At 41.5% G+C, this 19,993-nt stretch overlaps 1 protein-coding gene across 4 annotated transcripts in view; it reads right to left on the bottom strand.

Moving 5' to 3' along the window:
* ATRNL1 (attractin like 1) overlaps positions 1-15,174 on the bottom strand; it is a 501,150-nt gene extending 485,976 nt beyond the window's left edge. The window contains exon 1 of one of the 4 annotated variants that reach the window (XM_028730152.2): positions 13,433-15,174. In XM_028730152.2, coding sequence (XP_028585985.2) covers positions 13,433-13,737 — 305 coding nt within the window. In that variant the 5' untranslated portion in view covers positions 13,738-15,174. The remainder of the gene's footprint in view (positions 1-13,432) is intronic. The other 3 variants (XM_028730150.2, XM_028730148.2, XM_028730149.2) reach the window with 3 other exon arrangements.
* Between the last annotated feature and the right edge of the window lie 4,819 nt (positions 15,175-19,993).

The raw sequence follows: 19,993 nt of genomic DNA, 5'->3' as shown, positions 1-19,993 counted from the left end.
CCATGAAGAGAGAGTAGAACCATCCAGAAGAATGAAACATGAAACACAATATTATTTGCTAATCACTTCTAACACACACACACACACACACACACACACACACACACACAAATATATATTTCACAACTGCTGTTTCTTACCTCACAAACTATACACTTGCAACAAAATTTGTCCAAGACAGATGTTTGCTTCCCAAATGGCTAATTCAGAGTGAGGGTCCATGATCAGCAACCAATTCTGACATTTGTTCATGTGAAAGCTGTTTTCCAGATCTAAACACATGTCACGACCACTCCCTTTGGCAACTAACTAACTCTGTAATCACTTTGGAGGCTTCCATTGCAGCACACAAATATTTTCAAGTATTATATCCCAGCGACTTGAAGAAGAGTGTGTGTGCGTGTGTGTATCATGTTTTCAATGGACACAAAAGTTGCAGCAAATAGCCTGGCAACTGATGGTAAACAAAAAAAAAATTCTCGCTGCCTTCTGTCCATACTATAATTGCAGTTAAATTATGAACATACATCGTAAGAACTGTATATAATTGCCCATAAGAATACTTAGAAGCAGCCTTAGAAGCAGATAGTAATGTTACCCTTAAGGAATTGGTTTGTGTGTGTGTTTTAAGAATCAGGGTGGGGGAATTATAAAAGTTACTTTTTAGTATTGACACATATTAACTGAAACAGCATCATTAAATGCATTCTCCAGATGCTGAGACAAATATATACCGTGTTTTTCTGTGTATATTTCTTGCAGCATTTTGGGGGCTAAATGTTAAGCAGTCCCAGATTCTGTACATAGTTATAACAATATTTTAAATTAGAAATTAAGGCATTGATAAGATTAAAATACTATGCATATCAATTTTATATACTCATTCTTAAAGTGATCAGACTAGTAAAATAAAGGATACTAAGATTAACTGCTATGCATGTAATATTTCAAGACAGAATGAGATTAGGAAGTCTTATGTCTGTCGGCTTTGGTCTGCATAAACAAGCCTAACAAATGTGTTTTATAAAACATAGTGAGATTGGTCAATACACACACACACTTTAACAAGGAAAGTACTATAATAATAAACATGTCTTTACTTTTTAATGAAAGCAGCCAATATTGTCAAATTGGCTTTGACCAATTTGATAATATTGATAATATTTGATAAGTTGCTAAAAACAGACAACTTATACCAATTAAAAAACACTGTCATTCAAACTGTTCTCCAGACTGTGTTTCAGGATAAAATGACATCAAATAAAATTTGCAATACTTTTTTTTTAGTTATGCACCCTTTGGTTGTGTCTGTAGCCTGTAAGGTTTAGTAGTGTTTTGCAGAAGCTGTCAGTCAGAAGCAGCAAGCAGAAAGTAAGAATGCTCAGGAGCAGCACTCTGGACTGCAACATTTTGTTGCAGCTCCTTGTTATATATGTATATCTCCTTTGTTTTATATAAAACTCCAGAGATACAAACCAACCAGTAAAAGCAGGTTCAGCATAAGGCTGTCCAAGAGCTTAATCCTTTTATTTATTTATGGGCAGCCATAAAAATCAAACAACAACAAACTTGTACAGCTGTCCTCCATTTAGACCTTGAAACTCCTGGAACAGGAGGAAGTAAAATTGAGATGTAGTCCCAATGCTCCTGGCTTGTAGGAAGAAGTGCTTCATTGACCAGCATTAAATTGTGCTCTTATATATTACATCTCACCACATCACTACACAGCTGTGTATTAGTTCCTGATGAATCATCCATGAAAACTGAACCGTACACCCCTCAAGATCTTAAGGGAGAGGTGGACTAGCTTCAGACAGCAAAGTTCCATCCTCAGTGGGCTTATCATTGTAGAAAAATAGGCTAGGCTAGGGTCTAAAGATTGGTTATATAAGGAAAATAATATGCTAAACACGTAATGTGTCTGTAAACGTTGTTTCTGCCCTCTGTAAATCCTGCACTTGAAGCAATATGCTTATAGGCATACAAGCCACACAGGAGGAGACACAGAATAAGTGAAAATGAGAACCACAAAGTTGGGAAGGGCCAGAAGGGAATATCCCATCCAGTCCCACACCTTGAACCACTCAGTTTGCCTCTCCATCATCACAGATCCACCACATACCCAGAATGAAATAAAGGGCTCCTGCAAGCCACTTACTGCTTAATACTGCATGCCTTCAAGTCATTGATTTTTCATCCGTCATTGGTATTTAGGACAAAAAAAGAAATTATACTACCATGAATGAAATATCACCTGATTTCTCCATTGGAAGAAACAGGGCTAGAAACAAAGCATGACTGGAAATGTTACTTGAGGAATGTTAACTGACCTATTTTCCTCCCCTCAACTATTTCAGTTTGGCATCATAGGCTAGGAATGCTGTATGCAGTTTTAGTTGAGTGTAAATAAGACACAAAGGAGCTCCAGAAGCTCCGGGCAAGCATCCAGTATGTATTTTCTTATCTCTGCTGAGGGCATAAGTCTCAGCAAGAAAAGTGATGTTTGGGCTAATGACACCATAATGTTCAGTTCAGGACACAGTTCAATCTGTGAGCCTCAAATGATCCTTCATATTCTGCCTTTCTGGAACATATACTTTCTGCAAAGGATGAGAAAAATGCTTAGAATTTGAGTGCTCAGTAAATCGTTCACTCTACCCATACACACAGATCCAAAAAACAGGTGTGTCCCCCACCACCACCACCACAACACATGGAGGTTCTTCCTATACTTCCAATATGCTGGGTGAATGCTAAGAGGTGTCTTTTCTTTTTTATGCAAACTAAGGTTTTTTGGTTCTGTTTCTTTCAATATTCCATTGAACTAAGTAATCCTGTTTCTTGCCATTAGGAATGAGTGAGTCTTTAAGTTTCAGTTCTCCCAATTTCTTATTTTTCCATTCTAAAATTCAGTTCTCCACACTTCTGTAGCAATTTGCCATTAAAAAAAAAATTCCTTAAAATTTGTCAGCATTTCAGTGCTAACTTCTAATAAGCACATGTTTCTATGCAATTCTGACTAATGAACACATTTCTACAAGCCATTCCCTCTAAGATAATGATTTTTGTATGTTATTTAAATGAATACATTCATTTTTATGCACATTCCTCACACACACACACACAGAGAGAGAGAGAGAGAGAGAGAGAGGGAGGGAGGGAGATTGGTTATAAAACTGCATCACAAAGTTTGGGTATGTATTTCAAAGTATAACTGAGTTTTGGCTCTCAAATTGTTTCAGAAAGTGTGAATTAGTTAAGTTCATCCTGAAATGAGTACTGAATTTAATTCTGCCCCGCCCCCCATCACTACTTGCCGTAGAATTGTAGAGTTGGAAGGGACCACGAGGGTCATCTAGTCCAATACCCTGCAATGCAGGAATCTTTTGTCCAATGTGTTGATGGTGTATTATAATTGTTTATAGGCTTTATTAATACATTGTGAACTATAACTGCTGTGGCCTGACTCTCAATGGTATTCTAATTTAATAATCCATTGCATTGCCACAGATTGATATAGATTTAATAAACAATTGATGAATTGATAAACAGCAATAAGGCCATGGGCTACACTGCTAAAACAAACTAAAAGCTTCAGGAAAGCAATGGTCTAAAATGCTTCCATTATTTATAAATTTATAAATGCAGGAGCATCCTATTAAGGCTGGGCAATATATCAATATATAATCCAAATCCAGTTTGAAGCCCATATCATGATACTGGGTTTATAATTTGTGTTTTCTGTTATGAAGTCTATATGTTTCTGACCCATGGAGAATTTATTTTAAAAACAGTATAACTTTTAAAATGTTAATGTTTCCTAAATTGCTTTTAGGTTTGTTTATCATGTCACAAAGAATCAGCATATTGCAGAAGTGCAATAGATATATTCTTTACTGGTGTTTTCAGTAAGAGAAGAAGTAGGCCAGTGCATACTCCCTCAGAATTAGGTCAAAATTTAAACAAGTCATTCACAAGCGATTCAGGTTTTAACATTTTCCCTGGTCTCCTCAGTAGCCTATATTTTACTTGTAAAATTAGAATTTATTGTATAACTCCCAAATAAATCTGCATTTAGAAATTTAACAGGCTATTAGCAAGTTAAACTGAAAGCTAAATAAATACTGCACACTGAGATAAAATTATTGAACAACTTAGGAAATAGTAAATACTATCATCCTTCATAAGCAGTACCAATCTTATTAAACCATTAAAATATACATATCTCTGCAGTCCTTTCTGCAGGCAGGCAGGGATTTGGAGGAGAAAGCAAAATATTAATTTCCCACAATTTCCAGAAGAAAAAAACACTAACCAGATAGCAGTATAAAGTGCAGTTAGTCTCATCTGCAAGGTGGGTTATTTCCTTTGCAGATATTTAACATAGTATGCACTTCTATTAAAACCACTTGCAACCAGAGCACACTGTAAATAGAAGGCATTGGATTGGTCAACTAAAATACTTGTACTATACATGTATGAGCAATTGTGGTCTAACCAGGAGTGAGCCTGGTCAGCATAAGAAACCCGTGCTCAGAGATCTAAGAGATCGCCTTACCCCACATGTGCCCACTCAACCACTTCGATCCAGCAGAACTGGCACTCCTACAGCTCCCGCACAATACCCATTCTGCATTTTAAGAGCCCAATTGTTTAGTGTAGTAGCACCTACACTTTGGAACTCCCTGCCTATTGATATCAAGCAGACACCTTCACTGTTCTCTTTTTGGCACCTGCTAAGAACATTTTTGTTTAGACAAGCCTACCCAGATGCATAGAAAGTTGAGGTAATTTTCATTTGCTTTAATATTGATTTTATTGTTTTACCTTTTTCATAATTGCTTTGAAATTTATTTGTTTTTTACAAGAAATGAATGAATGAATCTTCATTGTGCGTCATATTAAGGACCAAGAAACTACAGAGCAGCACCTGAGGACAGCAAAAGGAGAGAATGGAAACTGTAGCTTCCAGTGGGTTGGGAAGGGTAATCACTATGTGAGGACAACTTGCAATATGTCTGCGCGAATACTAGGAAGCAGCAGGAGTTAGGGAAACTTCAATAGATGTATTTATTTGTAAACAGCAGGTCAACAACTCAACATGGCAATTAGAACTTTGGGTAAAACTAAAGTTTCAACTAGTCCCCCACTAAATAGTCCTCAAACTATTTGATAGAATTACTTTAGCAAAACTGCTCCACTTCCCAGGGGGGCGGAGTTGCAGGCTGGCCACGAGCTCTCCCCAAGTGCAGCAGGGGAGCGTGACAATGCCTCCCGCATCATTGGGAGTCCCGGCCTCGTCACGCCCCACGGCCGACCAATTGGGTGACTGGGGGCGTGGCTTACTTGATTTAAACCCCGTGCGGCCAGGACTCTGTCTCCTTTCTCCTCCTGCGTTGGATCTCCTAGCCTCCCGCTCTATTTTCATGTGTTCGCCATCTTGCTATGGACTACGGTTGGTCACCTGTTGAGGGGGCCAGATAGGAATTTTCCCCCTTGGCAAACTGGCACCAGTCATGTGGTTTTCGCCTGCCTTGTAGCAATCGTCACAACTTTGTAAGGTTAGGCAATGGTAAACCTGTTTTATGGGAGGGGAGGTTGTGGCCTTCACCTGCCCCTCCTCTTTAAGGGTATTCCATTAAAGGGATCCTGGAGTGTGGATCCTGTCCAAAGCCAGCGTATAGGCTAGGGCCATGCCACGACCTCATTGGGGACCCTGGGGGAGCTCGCAGTTGATGTACATCAACAGGGCTCCCCCTACTGGTGGTTGACCCTTGTGAGACTACCTGCATGATGGGCAGGAGTCAGATATGGTCGGTTCACTTCAGATGCCTAAGCCAGGGGTGGCCAACTCCAGAGGGACTGAGATTTACTTTCAGAATTAAAATCTGGCAGTGATCTACTCCCCTTTTTGGGGGTTACATTGGGGGTACTTTTAAGGGGGGCGGGGTTAATTGCCAAAAAAACAGTGCTGTGGGAGCATTTTGCCTCACAGCAAAAAAACTGTGTCTAAGCCAATACCACTCACATCTGTAACCAATAAAGTTGTGGCCTTATTTATCCCATTAACCCAAAATATTGGTGTCCATGTGTTACATTATCTAAGAAAGGGGGTGGGGCTCAGGACCTTGCCATGAAATTCAAATTTGAGAGCCAATTTGTCAATTCAGGAGATAATGGATCTTACTCAGAACTGCAAGCATGGCTCTGTCAAATGCTAATAAATATTTGAAAATACTAATCACCACCTCTGTTTCATATTATACATCCAATTCAGCTGAATTCATTCCTAATAGCCACATGTGGAAATGGGCTTCTGCTTACTTGTTGAAGCTGGAAGTGAAGGTGTAAATCAAGATGCCTATACACATGCAGCTGATGGTTGCCCATGCATGCTGCATTACTTTCAATCACATGTGCATTGAGATGCACATCTGAATGTGCATTCCCATCGTTGTGCAACTAGTCATGCATAATCACACGTGACTAGGACTGTACCTGGGCATTAATATTTTATCAATGTTAAGCTCACTTGAGCGTTATAGCCATTATAACACATGACAAGAATCTTCATATAAGCGTGACAGATCAGTTGACTACTGTATTAGCTTCAGGGGGAAAGGCAGTTATTTTAAAGTAAAAGCACACTAAGATATGGAAGATAATAGTATCTTCCTTAAAACCATCAGTAAAGCTTCTTCCACAAATATTTGGACATAGCTAAAATAATATTTCTACATGGTTTCATTGAGGCATATGCCAGTTTCTAGTTTCAACTTCTTTAAAAGGTTTTTAAAGGCCAATAATTTTCAGTGTTCTAATATGACCCCATAAATTATAGAGGAAATCACCATGTAATCAAATAAAAGTCAAGGATAGATAACTATATAGGTTTTCAACTTCCTATGGCTCTGTGCTGGAGATGTAAATTTGAAATCAAGCTGATTTCAGATGTATCTGGTGAAATTCAGGGATACTGGCAATACTGCGGAAATGTAGTAAACAGAATAAATCAAATTACTGGGATAAAGTACCAACAGAGTCTTCTGTTCTTAGGTAAGCTTGACAGTATGCACTCAGTTTAATGTTGCTAAACAGTATTATAACACATTTGCTGGCAGCTCAAAACTGGAGGCTGAGGGAAATAGGAATGAAAAAGTAATAAAGCTGGTGCTGGCTTTTGATACAGGAGTTTGCTATCTGCCTGCTGAATTGGTAGTGCCAATGGCAGAAGAAAAGACAGAGGTCCCTGCTTGGTGATTACCTTACTAGGTATTGAATTGGATTCCCTTCACCAGTACTGCCACCTGTCTTCCTGCTGGCAAAGCTTAGGCTTGGGGCCATTTCTGTGGGAAGGATACATCAGTTAATGCTTAAGAACCTGCAGAAATCAGTGGCTACCTTAACTCTGCCTGTCAAGCGATAGCTCTTGGTCAAGCCCTCTTGCATAGATTTTGTGATGCAATAGACTAGAGGACCTCAGTTAAGCTCACAAGATAATCCACAGTTCCAGGGACATGAGGCTGGAATTGGCTGTCTGATAAAATAAAATAAAAAGGTATGAGCACAATAGTATTTCCTTTTGGAGACAAGATTTGTTGCTGGAAAAGAAACTCGGTTGCAGTTGGGTCAGCTGGCTTTGAGGTTATTTCCCAGGACAAATGGTATTCTGCTATATTGTCCTAGAACTGGGTTGATAAAGGCTCAAGCAGGGGTTTAACTTTTTGGAGTTTTCCCTTTTGTAGTGGCGATTTGGCAGTGGCCTCCTGATTTGGTTAACTCAGTTGCCCACTTTTGATGTGACAACCAGGCCACAATCCATCAATAAGTCTCTTAAATCTAAGCACTCTAGAGTCATGTCCATGGTTGGGACCTTTGTGCTCTGTTGTCTCCTTTTCAGTTTGATCTTTCTTGCTCACCATGTTTTAGAACTCAGCATGTCACTGCCAATGTGTTGTCAGATAACCAGATGACACATTTTCAGGAGTGTACCCTAATGGCCTGGAAAGAACTGGAGCTTATGCCAGTAGAGCTATGAAATCTTGGAAGACTGAGGCAGACAGGGTCATAAAGTTGCCACTTGAACAAATTATTGCAGAACAGGCATGGAGTTCAGTGTTTTTTCAGATTCTCAAAGGGTTCTTGCAGGAGTAGCCAGTTCCAGTGGAGCAGCTAATGGAGTTCTGTGTGGCTCTCACACCATGAAAGGTAAGTTGGGCACCTTAGAGTTTGGTGCCAAGGTGCAAGGCACAGACATGGGCGTAGCCAAAGGGGGGCGGGGGGCAGCTGCCCCCATAAATCAATAAACATATTTCACTAACTAAGGTTCTCCCTCCCCCTACAAAAGCCTGCCCCTCCCCCAACAAAAATCTTGGCTATGCCCATGGGCACAGGCATGCTTTTTAACTCTAAGCAGGTGTTGCATCCTTCACAGTTATCCAACTTGGGTGATAAAAATTGTGCTTGATTAATGACGAGGCACTTATTTACAGGCCTGTATTGACTCTGGTACCATGGGGCGACAGTGGCCAGGGGTTCTCACTGAGTCTAATAGCTTGCTTTAGTTTCCATTATACCTATGTGCATCCATGTTTCTATCACCTTCTCACTTGATGCTTTTAATACCAGTAAGTAGGCTGTTATCATTTTATTGCATTGGTTTTCATGTTGCTATAATGAGTATTCTTCAAGAATTTGTAATTTTAACTTGTCTCCCATTATTCTTGTATATTTCCTAGTACTTGGAACTGCAGTGGCCTCAGGGCAAGCCGATAATAGCAGGCAGAATGAGGTCCTTAGGCATGTTAGAGAAAACATGAACTAAAAATTGCTGCTGCCTGACACCAGATTTCAACATACGAGATAGAAAATAGCTTATACTAAACCGATGGGAAAGGGATCCTTTTGCTTTCCATTTCTAAGCAAGTTTCACATGGAGAGATCATGGAGGAGATTCCACCCACCCTAAACACAGCTTATATTGTTCTGCTTTTCCTTGCTTCACACACGGAGAACCACTGATCTAAGCAACAGCAGCAAAAGTAGGGAACAACAATATTATTTAGTTAATATCAGAAAATCTTGATAGTTCACCAGACGCAGTAAAGACACCTGCATATAATATATATAGTATGTTTGCTATGTCTATGTTCTTCAAAATCCCTTTAAAGCCTTTCTTTTATCATGCAAACACACACACACACACACACACACACACACACACACACGTAGCTGTGTTAGTCCATAAGAGTAAACTTCATAATCCAGGGATGGGCAATATCTTTACTGTAACCAGTCAAAATGCCACAAACTCCTTTTTTATGTCACACTTTGCCTAAGAAAGAGTTCTTGGGAATTCAAAAACTTGTACTTTTGTGACATCTTGGTTTGTGCCAATAAAGGTACTGCCCAATGGAGGGTTGTCTCCCTGCAATTTGTGTGCTATGCTAATGCTAATTCTGTTTTGGAAAGGTTAATTTCGTTTGACCTTTGGCTGTGAAAAAACAAGAGGCTGGAAGCCTAATAGTTTAATAGAGATATGCTTATTTTTATGGTAAAAAATCAAGTTGACCCCTAGTTGTTTCTTCCTCATCCTTTATCCATCCCTGAACAGCATTTAAAGAATAATCTTACAATCTTAACGAATTCCCTATAGAGGAAATGCTATGTTACCATGGAATCAGTCAATTAACTTTGACACATGCTTACCAAGATTGATCAATCATTTCTGATGTCTGCCTGCTAAGTTATTGTTTTTCAGGAATGGAGAGGAAATCTCACATGAGATTAACACCCAAATTGCCTAAACTGATACTGCCCTGGTGTCAATACCAGCAGCATTTGCTAATGCCAATCACTCATTACACAATGAGTTAAGCTTGCTGCATATCCTCTTGGTTCACGTCATATAAGATACGAATCAAGAAAGAACAAGAGTCTTATTTTACTGAATTCTTTTACAGATCATACAAGAAACACAAACCTTTACAAATTAAATTTATATATTTTTAACATCATTGAAAATTAACACATTAACACTTCAAAACAGTGTATTTAAGTTAGGGCTCTTTTATATAAATTATACAGTACGATTAAGCCTTTTAAACACACACAAACAAAAGATGTTTTGGAAAGAAAACCTGAATGCAATGCTAATATATTAAAAACAAAAGCCTTAATTTATAACAACTTATATCAAGCCATATGATCCAATCTGGGAAATACCTGAAGTACAAAAATTAAACCAAGTTTCAAATTTGGCTTTTTCTCTGTCATAGTTTAAATTAACCAACCCTGGCAATGGGAGCTGAGATTAGGGCAGGGGTAAGCAAACCTTTTCAGCAGGGGGCCGGTCCACTGTCCCTCAGACCTTGTGGGGAGCCGGACTATATTTGGGGGTGGGGGGAAATGATGCAAGAGCACCACAAGCCCTGGTGGCTGCTTACCTGTGTCTTGCAAGCGGCAGGGGCTGGTGGCGGCGGTGGTGGCGGAGGGACAATGAGCAGTGCGTGAAAGGGCTCCGGAGAGGGGCTGCTTAAAATGGCAGCCGCTCAAGCGCTGCTGCTGCTGGCACCAACGAAGCCCAGTCCCCTTCCTCCTCTAGGCAGGGCAGGGAGAAGCCAGGAGGGAGGAGGCGCCGCCGCCACTGTGTGAGGGAGGGAGGGAAAGAACGCATGCACTGGCGATACACATGGCAATTCCCGGACCATCCACGGGCCGGATCCAGAACGCAATTGGGCCTGATCTGGCCCGCGGGCCTTAGTTTGCCTACCCATGGTTTAGAGTGTAAGAACTGTGCCTTATATAGTTTATAATATATCTGTTTGGGATTCTTGTGTGCTACTGCGCCTGGTTTATACAGCCCTCAATGGATCAGGACCCAAATATACAGTATGTAAGAGTGCCTTCTCCATTACCAGCCAACTAAGTTTAAGACTGGCAAGGGAGAGCTCTATCCACAGTCCCAGTAGTAGACCTACATTTTTGGGAGCCTGAACTGTCATGGAGGCCTCTTCACAATGAGCAACGAGGCCTGTTATCTTCTTCACTGGGGTTGTTCCATAACAGATCACACACTTTTACAAACTACTTAGCTACTGACTCACAAACCTGGAATTGTTGAAATATATACATTTTAAAAAATCAATCAGTCATGTGATTTAAACTGGGTCTAACAGACACAACATTTTAAAGCAATGCAGACTAAAGTCACTTCTGGGGTCCACCTGGGATTAGGGGCCCTGAAGCTTAAGATTCATTAGTTTCATAGTAGATTTCCCCCCCCCCCCCGACTCCCTACACGGTCCCAATCAGATTTTGAGGAGACAATTTGCATTGAAGGGCCTTCTCTGTGGTGGAACTCTAACTCTGGAATTGTCACTCTCACTCTGCAGACATCAACTGAAACATTTTTATTTTTGTAGAACAACCATGGAGTATTTAATCCTCAGCAACTACATTTGAAACAGTGCTTTAAGGCGTTGTAAATATCTATTTTTAAGATTATGGTTTTGCTGTTTATGCAGTTATGCTTATATGTTTGTTGTACATTGCCCTGAGCCCCTTTAGAGGAAAGTCAATTGATAAATATTTTAAATAAATTGAACTTCAAGTCTTGTGAGATACTTTATCAGGTATGTGGTTTGTTCTGCTATGCTTCAGATACAGAAGCAGATGTATCTTATATCAAAAACAATACTTCAATACTACAATAAAGGTGCATTATAACCCTTCTTTTTCAGATTAACTTTACAGCATTTACAGAATCCCAAACCTATTTTTCATTTATAGAACAATAATGACATCAATAACACTTTCAAAGTCATTCAACACAGAGATAAAACAAAAACTTGCAAGTTTATTTTTATACTTTACCAGAAGTCCTCAAGTTTTCCTCATTGAAACACTCTTCTGCTAATGGATAATTATACCTTGAACATTCAGCTAAATATTCCCAACGCTAACTTGGAAAAAGCATTACAATATTCTACAAGCAAGCTTTAGGTAATGTTCCCTCTGTCAGTTTCACTTTCCTCATGTGAATATTGTGTGTGACAAAGAATAAATCCTTTAATACTAAACAACCAAGAAAATCCCCCTATTATTGTATCATTACTGGAGGTACTGATTATTGTAGACATTAGCTAAGGGATACATTATCATCTGGAAATTTTACTTGTCTTAAATTATCAGAAACTTAGACTAAGGTATAAAATAGAATGCAGTTGACACTAAGATAAAAGTAACTGTTTTGAAGGAATCACATTCTAATCCCTAAATGCAGACTTTCTGAGTGGAACTACATAGTAAGAAAAACTTATTTTGTGGATTGTTACAAGACAAACAAGAACTTGGTCATCAAAATATGAACTTGCTTAAGTAACCACTTTCACTCTTACAAATACTCCATTAAAGTTGAAGGCCCCCCCCCTCCATTTTCTGCAGAATGTTTCTTTCTCAAGCAAGCAAGTAGCTCACCACGTACATCAATAAAAATGAGCATGAGCAAAAAACTGTACTCCTGTAAAATATGGATTCTAGCCAGCTCTCTTATCAGATGAGCTGTTTTAATGTCTGGTTTTCCCAGCTGCCCAGAAATTGTGTGTGTAAATACACACATGTTGCCTTATTTTAACACCTAGCTGTTAAAATTATCTTAAATTATAAATCTCAATTAAGTGCACAAAGGTAAATATTGATTCCCACTTTTACACACTGCACAAAAAGAAAGCATGCAGAAGCAAATGAACCCGCACAAGGTAACTGCTCAGATCACTAGCAGAAGTGGGATGAAATCCTTGCATTACTAACCTTTACTCCATAACTCTAGCCACAAAACTGCACAGGTTCCTCTTTTTAAGCATGTTTCATATAAATGAACAAGCTACTACAACTTATATCCACAGCACACAGTCCTTAGTGTGCACCACACATCCAAACCACTATTTTCAATCCTCTTTTGCTGTCTATGACTCACTCATTCAGCTTTAACAGGCGAGGTTTCTTAAATTACTGGGGATTACTATAACCTTCAGAGAAAGCTGGCTAGTTTGATAACACATTTAAACAGGGTTAGGTGTAGATTAATATATTACACCTTTGTGAGAGAACTTGGATGAACAGTATTGGGGGAGAGGAACATTAAATGGAATAAAAACCTTTGCTTTGAAGGAAAAACCTTAAGAATTAACTTTTTCTCTATTTTTTAAGGGAGATAGAATTATCGCTCTCATGATCATATCAAAGGGAAAGTCACTATCAGATTCCTCCTTGTCTTCTCATTAAAAGCAAGCACACGATGATCTAGGGATTCTTGGCAGACGGCTTTAGTTTTTGTACTTCTGCAAAGACACTTTGGGTATAAAACATAACAGCAGGAAAAGGAAAAAGGGGGTGGGGGGAAAGAGTATGATCAGAAGATGGTGACACTTACTTGAACCTGCCTTGACAGTGCTGGCACTGGTCTCCTACCCAGCCTTGGTCACAGATGCAGGTAGAATTCAGACATCGGCCCGAGAAGCAGGAGGTCCTCTCGCAAGGCTTCGACTGGGAGACTTGGGCATACAGAACCAGGTACAGTAATCCATAGAAAAGCAGCCAATTGTGCATATCCAGAAGGGTGGCGAAGCAGCAGGAGGAGCAAGAAAAAGGTCTCCAGGCACCAGAGATCTCAGGAGGGCCTCCTATCCTGCGCAGGACTTTTCCCAAAGGATCCAGCATCTTTGCCACAGAGCACATCCACAAGAGCCGGGACCCGGTGCGCGGAGGGGGGCGGGCGGGCCGGGAAGCGAGATTAACCCAGTTCCTTGTGCAGGTCTGACGAAGAGGAAAACAAGCCCCGCCGCTCCAGGAACATCACCCAGGTCAGGGAGAGAGCGAGTTGAACGCAGAGATGAGGAGGAGCAGAGACTGCGCGCCCCCTCCTCAAAAAAGAAGCAGCACAAAACAAGAGACCGATGGGGAAAATGTGTCCTGAAGAGAACTGGTTAATTCGGTCTATAGTGCGAAATAAGGGAGACCGCCAAGCCCTGCTTCCCCCTCCGTCTGTCCACAGGCTCCTCACAACACCTCCCGTTTATCCCTCAGGTGAAACGACGCCACCACCACCAGCAGCAGCAGCCTTCCCGCCTCTTCTTCCTCGTCGTCCTCAGGGCTCATTGCCTCCGTCTTCCATGGGCTCCTTCCTGACCTTGTCGCTTCCCCTCACGACATGCCCCCGTTCAACCCACTCAGGGTAACGCTGCTGCTGCTGCTGCTCAACCGCCGCCCCCCAATATATATATATATCTCCGTCTCTCCGCACCCCCCTTTCTCAGTCTCCTTTGTAGCTCGCCCTCTCTAAGCAGCAACAGCCGGGCAAGGACGGCGGTGGAAGGGATGCTTCTTCCTCCCACAGGCGGGCGGGCGGCTGAGAGAAGCGCCCTCAGGATCCCCTCAGAGCCTCCCGCCCCAAGTGGGCCCCGAGTTCCTCGCCCGCCCGTCCGTCCCCGCCGAGATGGGGCGAGGGGGGCGCGCTTGCTTAGTTAAAAGCCCTCTCCTCCTGTCCCAGCTGACAGTTTGGAAGCAGCCATTTTTAAAAGGTTAATTGGTAATCTGCTTTTTTCCGAGGCGGGCGGCTCGCTGGGGCTGAATCCCTCCTCTTCCTCCTCCCCCCCCTTCCCGCTCCGCCGGGTCTGTGCAGAGCCGTCCCTCTCTCTCTCTGGACTGCCAGGCCCTTCCTCAGCCAGCGCGGGAGAAAGCAGGAATTCCCCGCGGCTCCGTCCCCGCCGCTTCAGGCCACTCGTTGCTGAAGCAACTGCGCCGAGAAAGGGTTTGGGGGGCTCCGAGCCCCGCTCCCAGCTGGAAGTGAAGGGGAAGAGGAGGCGCAGAGGCTTCTGCTGGCGGCGGATTCCCTCCCTCTCCCCCCCCCCGACCTCTCCGAAAGTTCCTGTCCCAGCCGCCCCAGAAGGAAGCCTCAGGAAGGGCAGGAGCGTCACCCCGCCGCCTTTTTGGAGGCAGCAGAAAGGATTGCAACGCCGTGTGTATCTGTTTCCCCTCCTGCTGCTGCTGCTGCTGCTTCAGCCTCCCCTACAGCTTTGCAGGGGAGTCGTGCCGAGAAACTACCACACAAAGAAGAGCTGAGCATGTGCAGCAGCGAAGCCCCCTTAAAGGCGCAGCGCATTGCTCCATTGCATCACTTTGGAGCGTGACACGAGAGAGAGGGAGAGAAACCGCTACTTGGTCGGGAGGGGGGCGGGAGCCGCCGCCGCCGTCGCTTTTCCACATGGAAGATCGGAAGAGCGTCAGCGTGTCATCTTTTCCAACAAGGGAGAAAACAAGTTCCTGAACTTCTCATACGCAGGCACACAAAGGGGGTGGGGGTGGGGAGAGGCAAGGCTGGGAGCTTTCTCAGAAATATTTTGCCAGCGCAGTGACTCAGGGTAATAAAATTAAAACAAAAACAGGATGAGAAACAGCAGCACAAGAATGATTATTATTATTAGTCTGGTTGACTTGAGTGTACTTTGCATTTACTACCCCCCTCCCGGTACTGCTCCCAATGGGAGCCTTCAACAGCTGCATTCAATGGGTGGAGTTTGCACACGTCATTGCTATATCTTCATGTCAGGGTAGGCTTCAACTTTTGAATGTCTACCTGCTGTGAAGATGCTACGTGAAGGCACAGTAGCCGCTCCACAAAAGGACAGTTCTAGGATCTCTTGCCATTATTTTTCTGAAGAAAACCACCAGAGTACTTTCAAGAGCTACACACACTTTTCAAACTACACTCTCAGAAGTTACAAACATTTACTCTAAACAAATTTCTATATACAGTTCAAGCATTTTGATATTTGTTGACTGAGCACTTTTTAAATACTGTTCTAAAATGTGTTATTTTCTACTGACTTCTTTTGACACTTCAACAATCTGCATATCAGCAGGCAGATGTTTGCAGGGATTTCCTGGTCAAATGTAATCCATATTAAATCTTGCGTACGCTTACCTGAGAATGGGACCTGAATCAGATAATGAATTCATTACAGGTGATTTTAAATTGCTAAAGAGTGACAAGTTTAGAAGTTAATACTGGCTTGCGTTTCCCTGGGCCGTGATCATCTTTCATGAAATAACTGACAACTGTCCTCTTGGATTAAAAAAAACCCCAGGAATGCACCTTCTTAGCGCTGTACACATGGTAGGGTGCCTGCCCACCCTACACTGAGTAAGGAGAAGACCTTTTACAAGTGTGCTCAGAAAATGCAGAGGTAGCATGTAAATGAATGGAGACTGCAAACTCTGCTTCTCTTTCCAAAAGTGAACTGTTTTGATGTGAGAAGGGCAAATATCAATTTTAAGAGTGGTGTTTCTGGTCAGGAGTAATCAGTCACTTGCACCAGAGTAGCCTGCATTCAGATGGTTGGTTTGAGAAAAAAATGGTTCAGATGGATGGGAGGGAGTGTGTATCTTTCTCATGCTATTAATCAGGAATCGTTGTAAATGGCTGCAGAATGCCAATTAATTTCGAGTCAAAATGGGGCCACCAACAAACAAGAAGTTTCAGCAAACTAGGGAAACCCCAAGGTATGCAGAAGTATGTTACCTCAAAAATGACCTCAGAAAGAGGCAAGCCCCTGCCCATCAAACCCAGTTAGACTTACCTCTGAGTGGACTTGTATAGGACTAGAAATGTTAATCTGAGGTAGCCATGTGAAAATGAAGCAGAACTGTATTCTAGATTAGTTAATCTGGCTCCACCAGCAACTTCTGGCCCTCAGCAGAATTCTCTCTGAGAGAATGCAATCCTCGAAAGAAAGAAAATTGTCCTGTATGCTATGCACCCTTACCTGGGGGTAGATCTCATTGATCTCAGATTTACTTTTGAGCTGACATGCATAAGACTGCACTGCAAGATTGCAATCCTAAACACATTTACTAGAGTCAACCCAAGTTAATGCATGCAGACTTACTTCTTGGTTAACTAGTGCAAGATTGAGCTTTAAACTTTGGGTCTAATAGATTGACAGTGCAATCCTAAACACCAGTGAGACTTAACTTCCACGTAATTGTGCCTCAGGCTGCAGTGGAATCTCCACTTACATGGGAGTAAGTTCCATTAACTCAGTGGGACTTCTCAGTAGATATGCTTTGGGTTGCACTGTAAATATTCCATTTTCATACAGTATACTTAAAAATGTCTCAGCACATAGCCATGGAGATTCAGTCGACCTAGTAATAATTTTACACCTTTGAAAAATACTGTTATCATTTGACTTATGCTTTGGGGGCTGAGGAAAATTATTCAGTCCTGTACTGCTGTGCAGTTTGTTAATTGTTCTAAATAAAACCTGATTGAGTCCACTGAATAACTATCTGCTGTTAAAAAGTGATGTGAAACCAGTGACTCTGTTAATTTAAGATTATATATTGAACTACAAATGAGCTCGACAAATGAGCTTTTCATTTCATACCACATTAAGCAATCTGTGCTCACGCCTACAAGCATAGAGGCAAGTTTCAAACCACTTCTTAAGAATCTATTTTATGGAGAGGGTTAAAATCCAACTTTTTGTGGCTTTTTCTTTTTTCTAGTTAGAAAAAGGCAGCCAAACTTTTTAAACTACCAATCAAAGTAAAGGTAATTTGGAAAGATAAGTCCTCTATCAGTGGAGAGCTCTATTTAACATTGCAAAGGGCCAGTGCTGCAATGCTGTAGCAATCAATGTGTCTGTGCATCAAGTTCTTTGATGAAGGACCAAATTATAGAATGGGGAGGGGGAGCCAGTGAAATGAGAAAAATAGAGGATTCAGAAGTGCTAAATAAGTGGGTGAGGACAAAGGATCACACCCTCTTACTTTTCAGAATCCTTATATACATATAAAAATCAAGCAAATGTATCCACCCCTTTTAATAAACTTCAGAGTCAATAAAGTTTTATTATTACATTTGTATCCCACCTTTCTTCCAAAGAGCTCAAGATGGCATACATGGTTCTTTGTTTATTCAGTCCAACAGTAACAGCTATCATAATAATTTTAAATAATTTTTACATTAATGTAGCAATGCAAAACTAGGTATAGAACTAAGAAATAGTAATGAACGAACCAAAATATCCAAGCAAGGAAAAGTGAAGGAAGAAAATGGTATTTTAAATCTATTCTGAAACAGATTATATGCCGTCCTGTGCATTTTTGCTTCAGTATTGAATGAAAAGGCTCTCAATAAATACACTGTTTTGCTGTTTCCCTTCTCTAATTCTCATATTAGGGTGCAATCCACCCCATTGATGGGACTTTATGGACCAGTAGGGCAACCATAGCATTCACAGCTGCTCACAAGTAGGAGATGGGGGGCCAGTAAGACGCTGCAGCAGCCTGAAGCCAATGTATTTTTCAGACATGGATCTTGTCAGTGCACAACAGCAGTGAAACCAGCTTGGGATCCAGTGGCTCTCAACTGGCTCAGCCCAAGCCCCTCCACAATGCGCTGCTTTAAGGCTTTCTGCTGGCTGCCTCTGAGGAGGATCCTGATAGTGACCTGGCTGCCTGTACATTTAACTCCTGGCAGGAAGCTAGCTTAATCAGGACAGCTGAGCATCTCATCTCCACTCTTACCCAAATTTTAAGACACCAGTCATTTATGGAGAGCAGCATTACCGTTTTCCAGTTCTGAGTGATAGTCAGTTGGGCTGCTATTAAGAAATAAGTTACCATTTCCATATCTTCAGCTAGCACTGAGCCCAGGTCATTACCTAGATATTTTTTGTTTTTAATTTCCATCACAACAGATACCCAAAGCTGTTTAAGTTAGGGAAGTCCAAAAATACTATATAAATTTGCTCTGGCACAACAACCATTTTGTGTTATGTCACGCACATATAGCAGCCAATTTTTAAAAATTCAAAATGTGCCTCCTAGCTCAAAAAAATTGGTGGCAACTAACCCAAGCAATCAGCCAGCTTAATTTCTGCTCTAGTACACAATACAGGTACTTCTTTACAGGTAACTCTAGGAATTGTAGCTCTGTGAGGGGACTAGGGGTGTCCTAACAACTCTCAGAACGCTTAAACTATTGTTGCCAAGATTCTTTGCAGGAAGCCACATAATTTTTGGTAGTGCTTTAAGTGTATAACTTAGATGTGGCCTTAGTCTGTGGGAATTTCACCCTAGCATCAAACTGGGGAAGAGGATTTGTAGTGACACCTATTTAGAGAGAGATCAAATGCAGTAGAAGCATAATCAGTAGGAGAACAAGAACATAAATCCTTCTAAATTTTTATTTTATCTTCCATATATTTTTCTTTCAGATCTCATGCTTTTATATGAGCAAATGTACCAGTTTAAGTAGGTTTTTAATCATGATAAGGAGTTTCAATGAAAGCCGAATGAACTTCTATATAAACAGAGGATTTGTTGTTGTACAATCATGGAATGCTAATGCAAATGAAGGAACAGTAACTTCTGCTATTTATTCAATTTGCATCTTTGCATATACTGTATATTGTATAACCACCATGCAATAAATGAAAAGAGCTGTAATTGTAATTATATTGAAATAACTAGTCTATTTTATTGAAATTCTAATTATCCTTATTAAATTTCATTTTTCATGCATATTGTTATGAGTTGGGGTGTTAAACTGTATGTCACACCCTTCTAATCCCTGGACCCAGCAAGTGTTAAAATCTAATCAAGGTTTCAAATTTTTGAAACAGCCAGACTAGCCTCCTGGTGAGGTTGAAGGAAAACAAAGAAAGGGGCCCTGTGGGAGATGGCAAGTAGGTGGGGTCCCTCCCTCAACTCACAGTGAGAAAGACAAAAGCCAGAGTTTAGAGTTGAAAGGAGCGAGGGATCTGACCTAGGAAGGAAAGCAGCACACTAAAGCAGTGTTTCCCAACCGGTGTTCCGTGGCACACTAGTGTGCCGCGAGACGTTGCCTGGTGTGCCGTGGGAGGGAGGCGGGCGAGTCGGGCGGCGAGAGGCAGGGCGGCGGCGGTGAGGAGAGGCCGCCCAGCGC

This window comes from Podarcis muralis, chromosome 6 (genome assembly GCF_964188315.1).
Source record: "Podarcis muralis chromosome 6, rPodMur119.hap1.1, whole genome shotgun sequence".
Lineage (NCBI taxonomy): Eukaryota > Metazoa > Chordata > Lepidosauria > Squamata > Lacertidae > Podarcis > Podarcis muralis.
The sequence above is the reverse complement of the archived record's forward strand: the minus strand, read 5'-3'. Positions and strand labels throughout refer to the sequence as shown.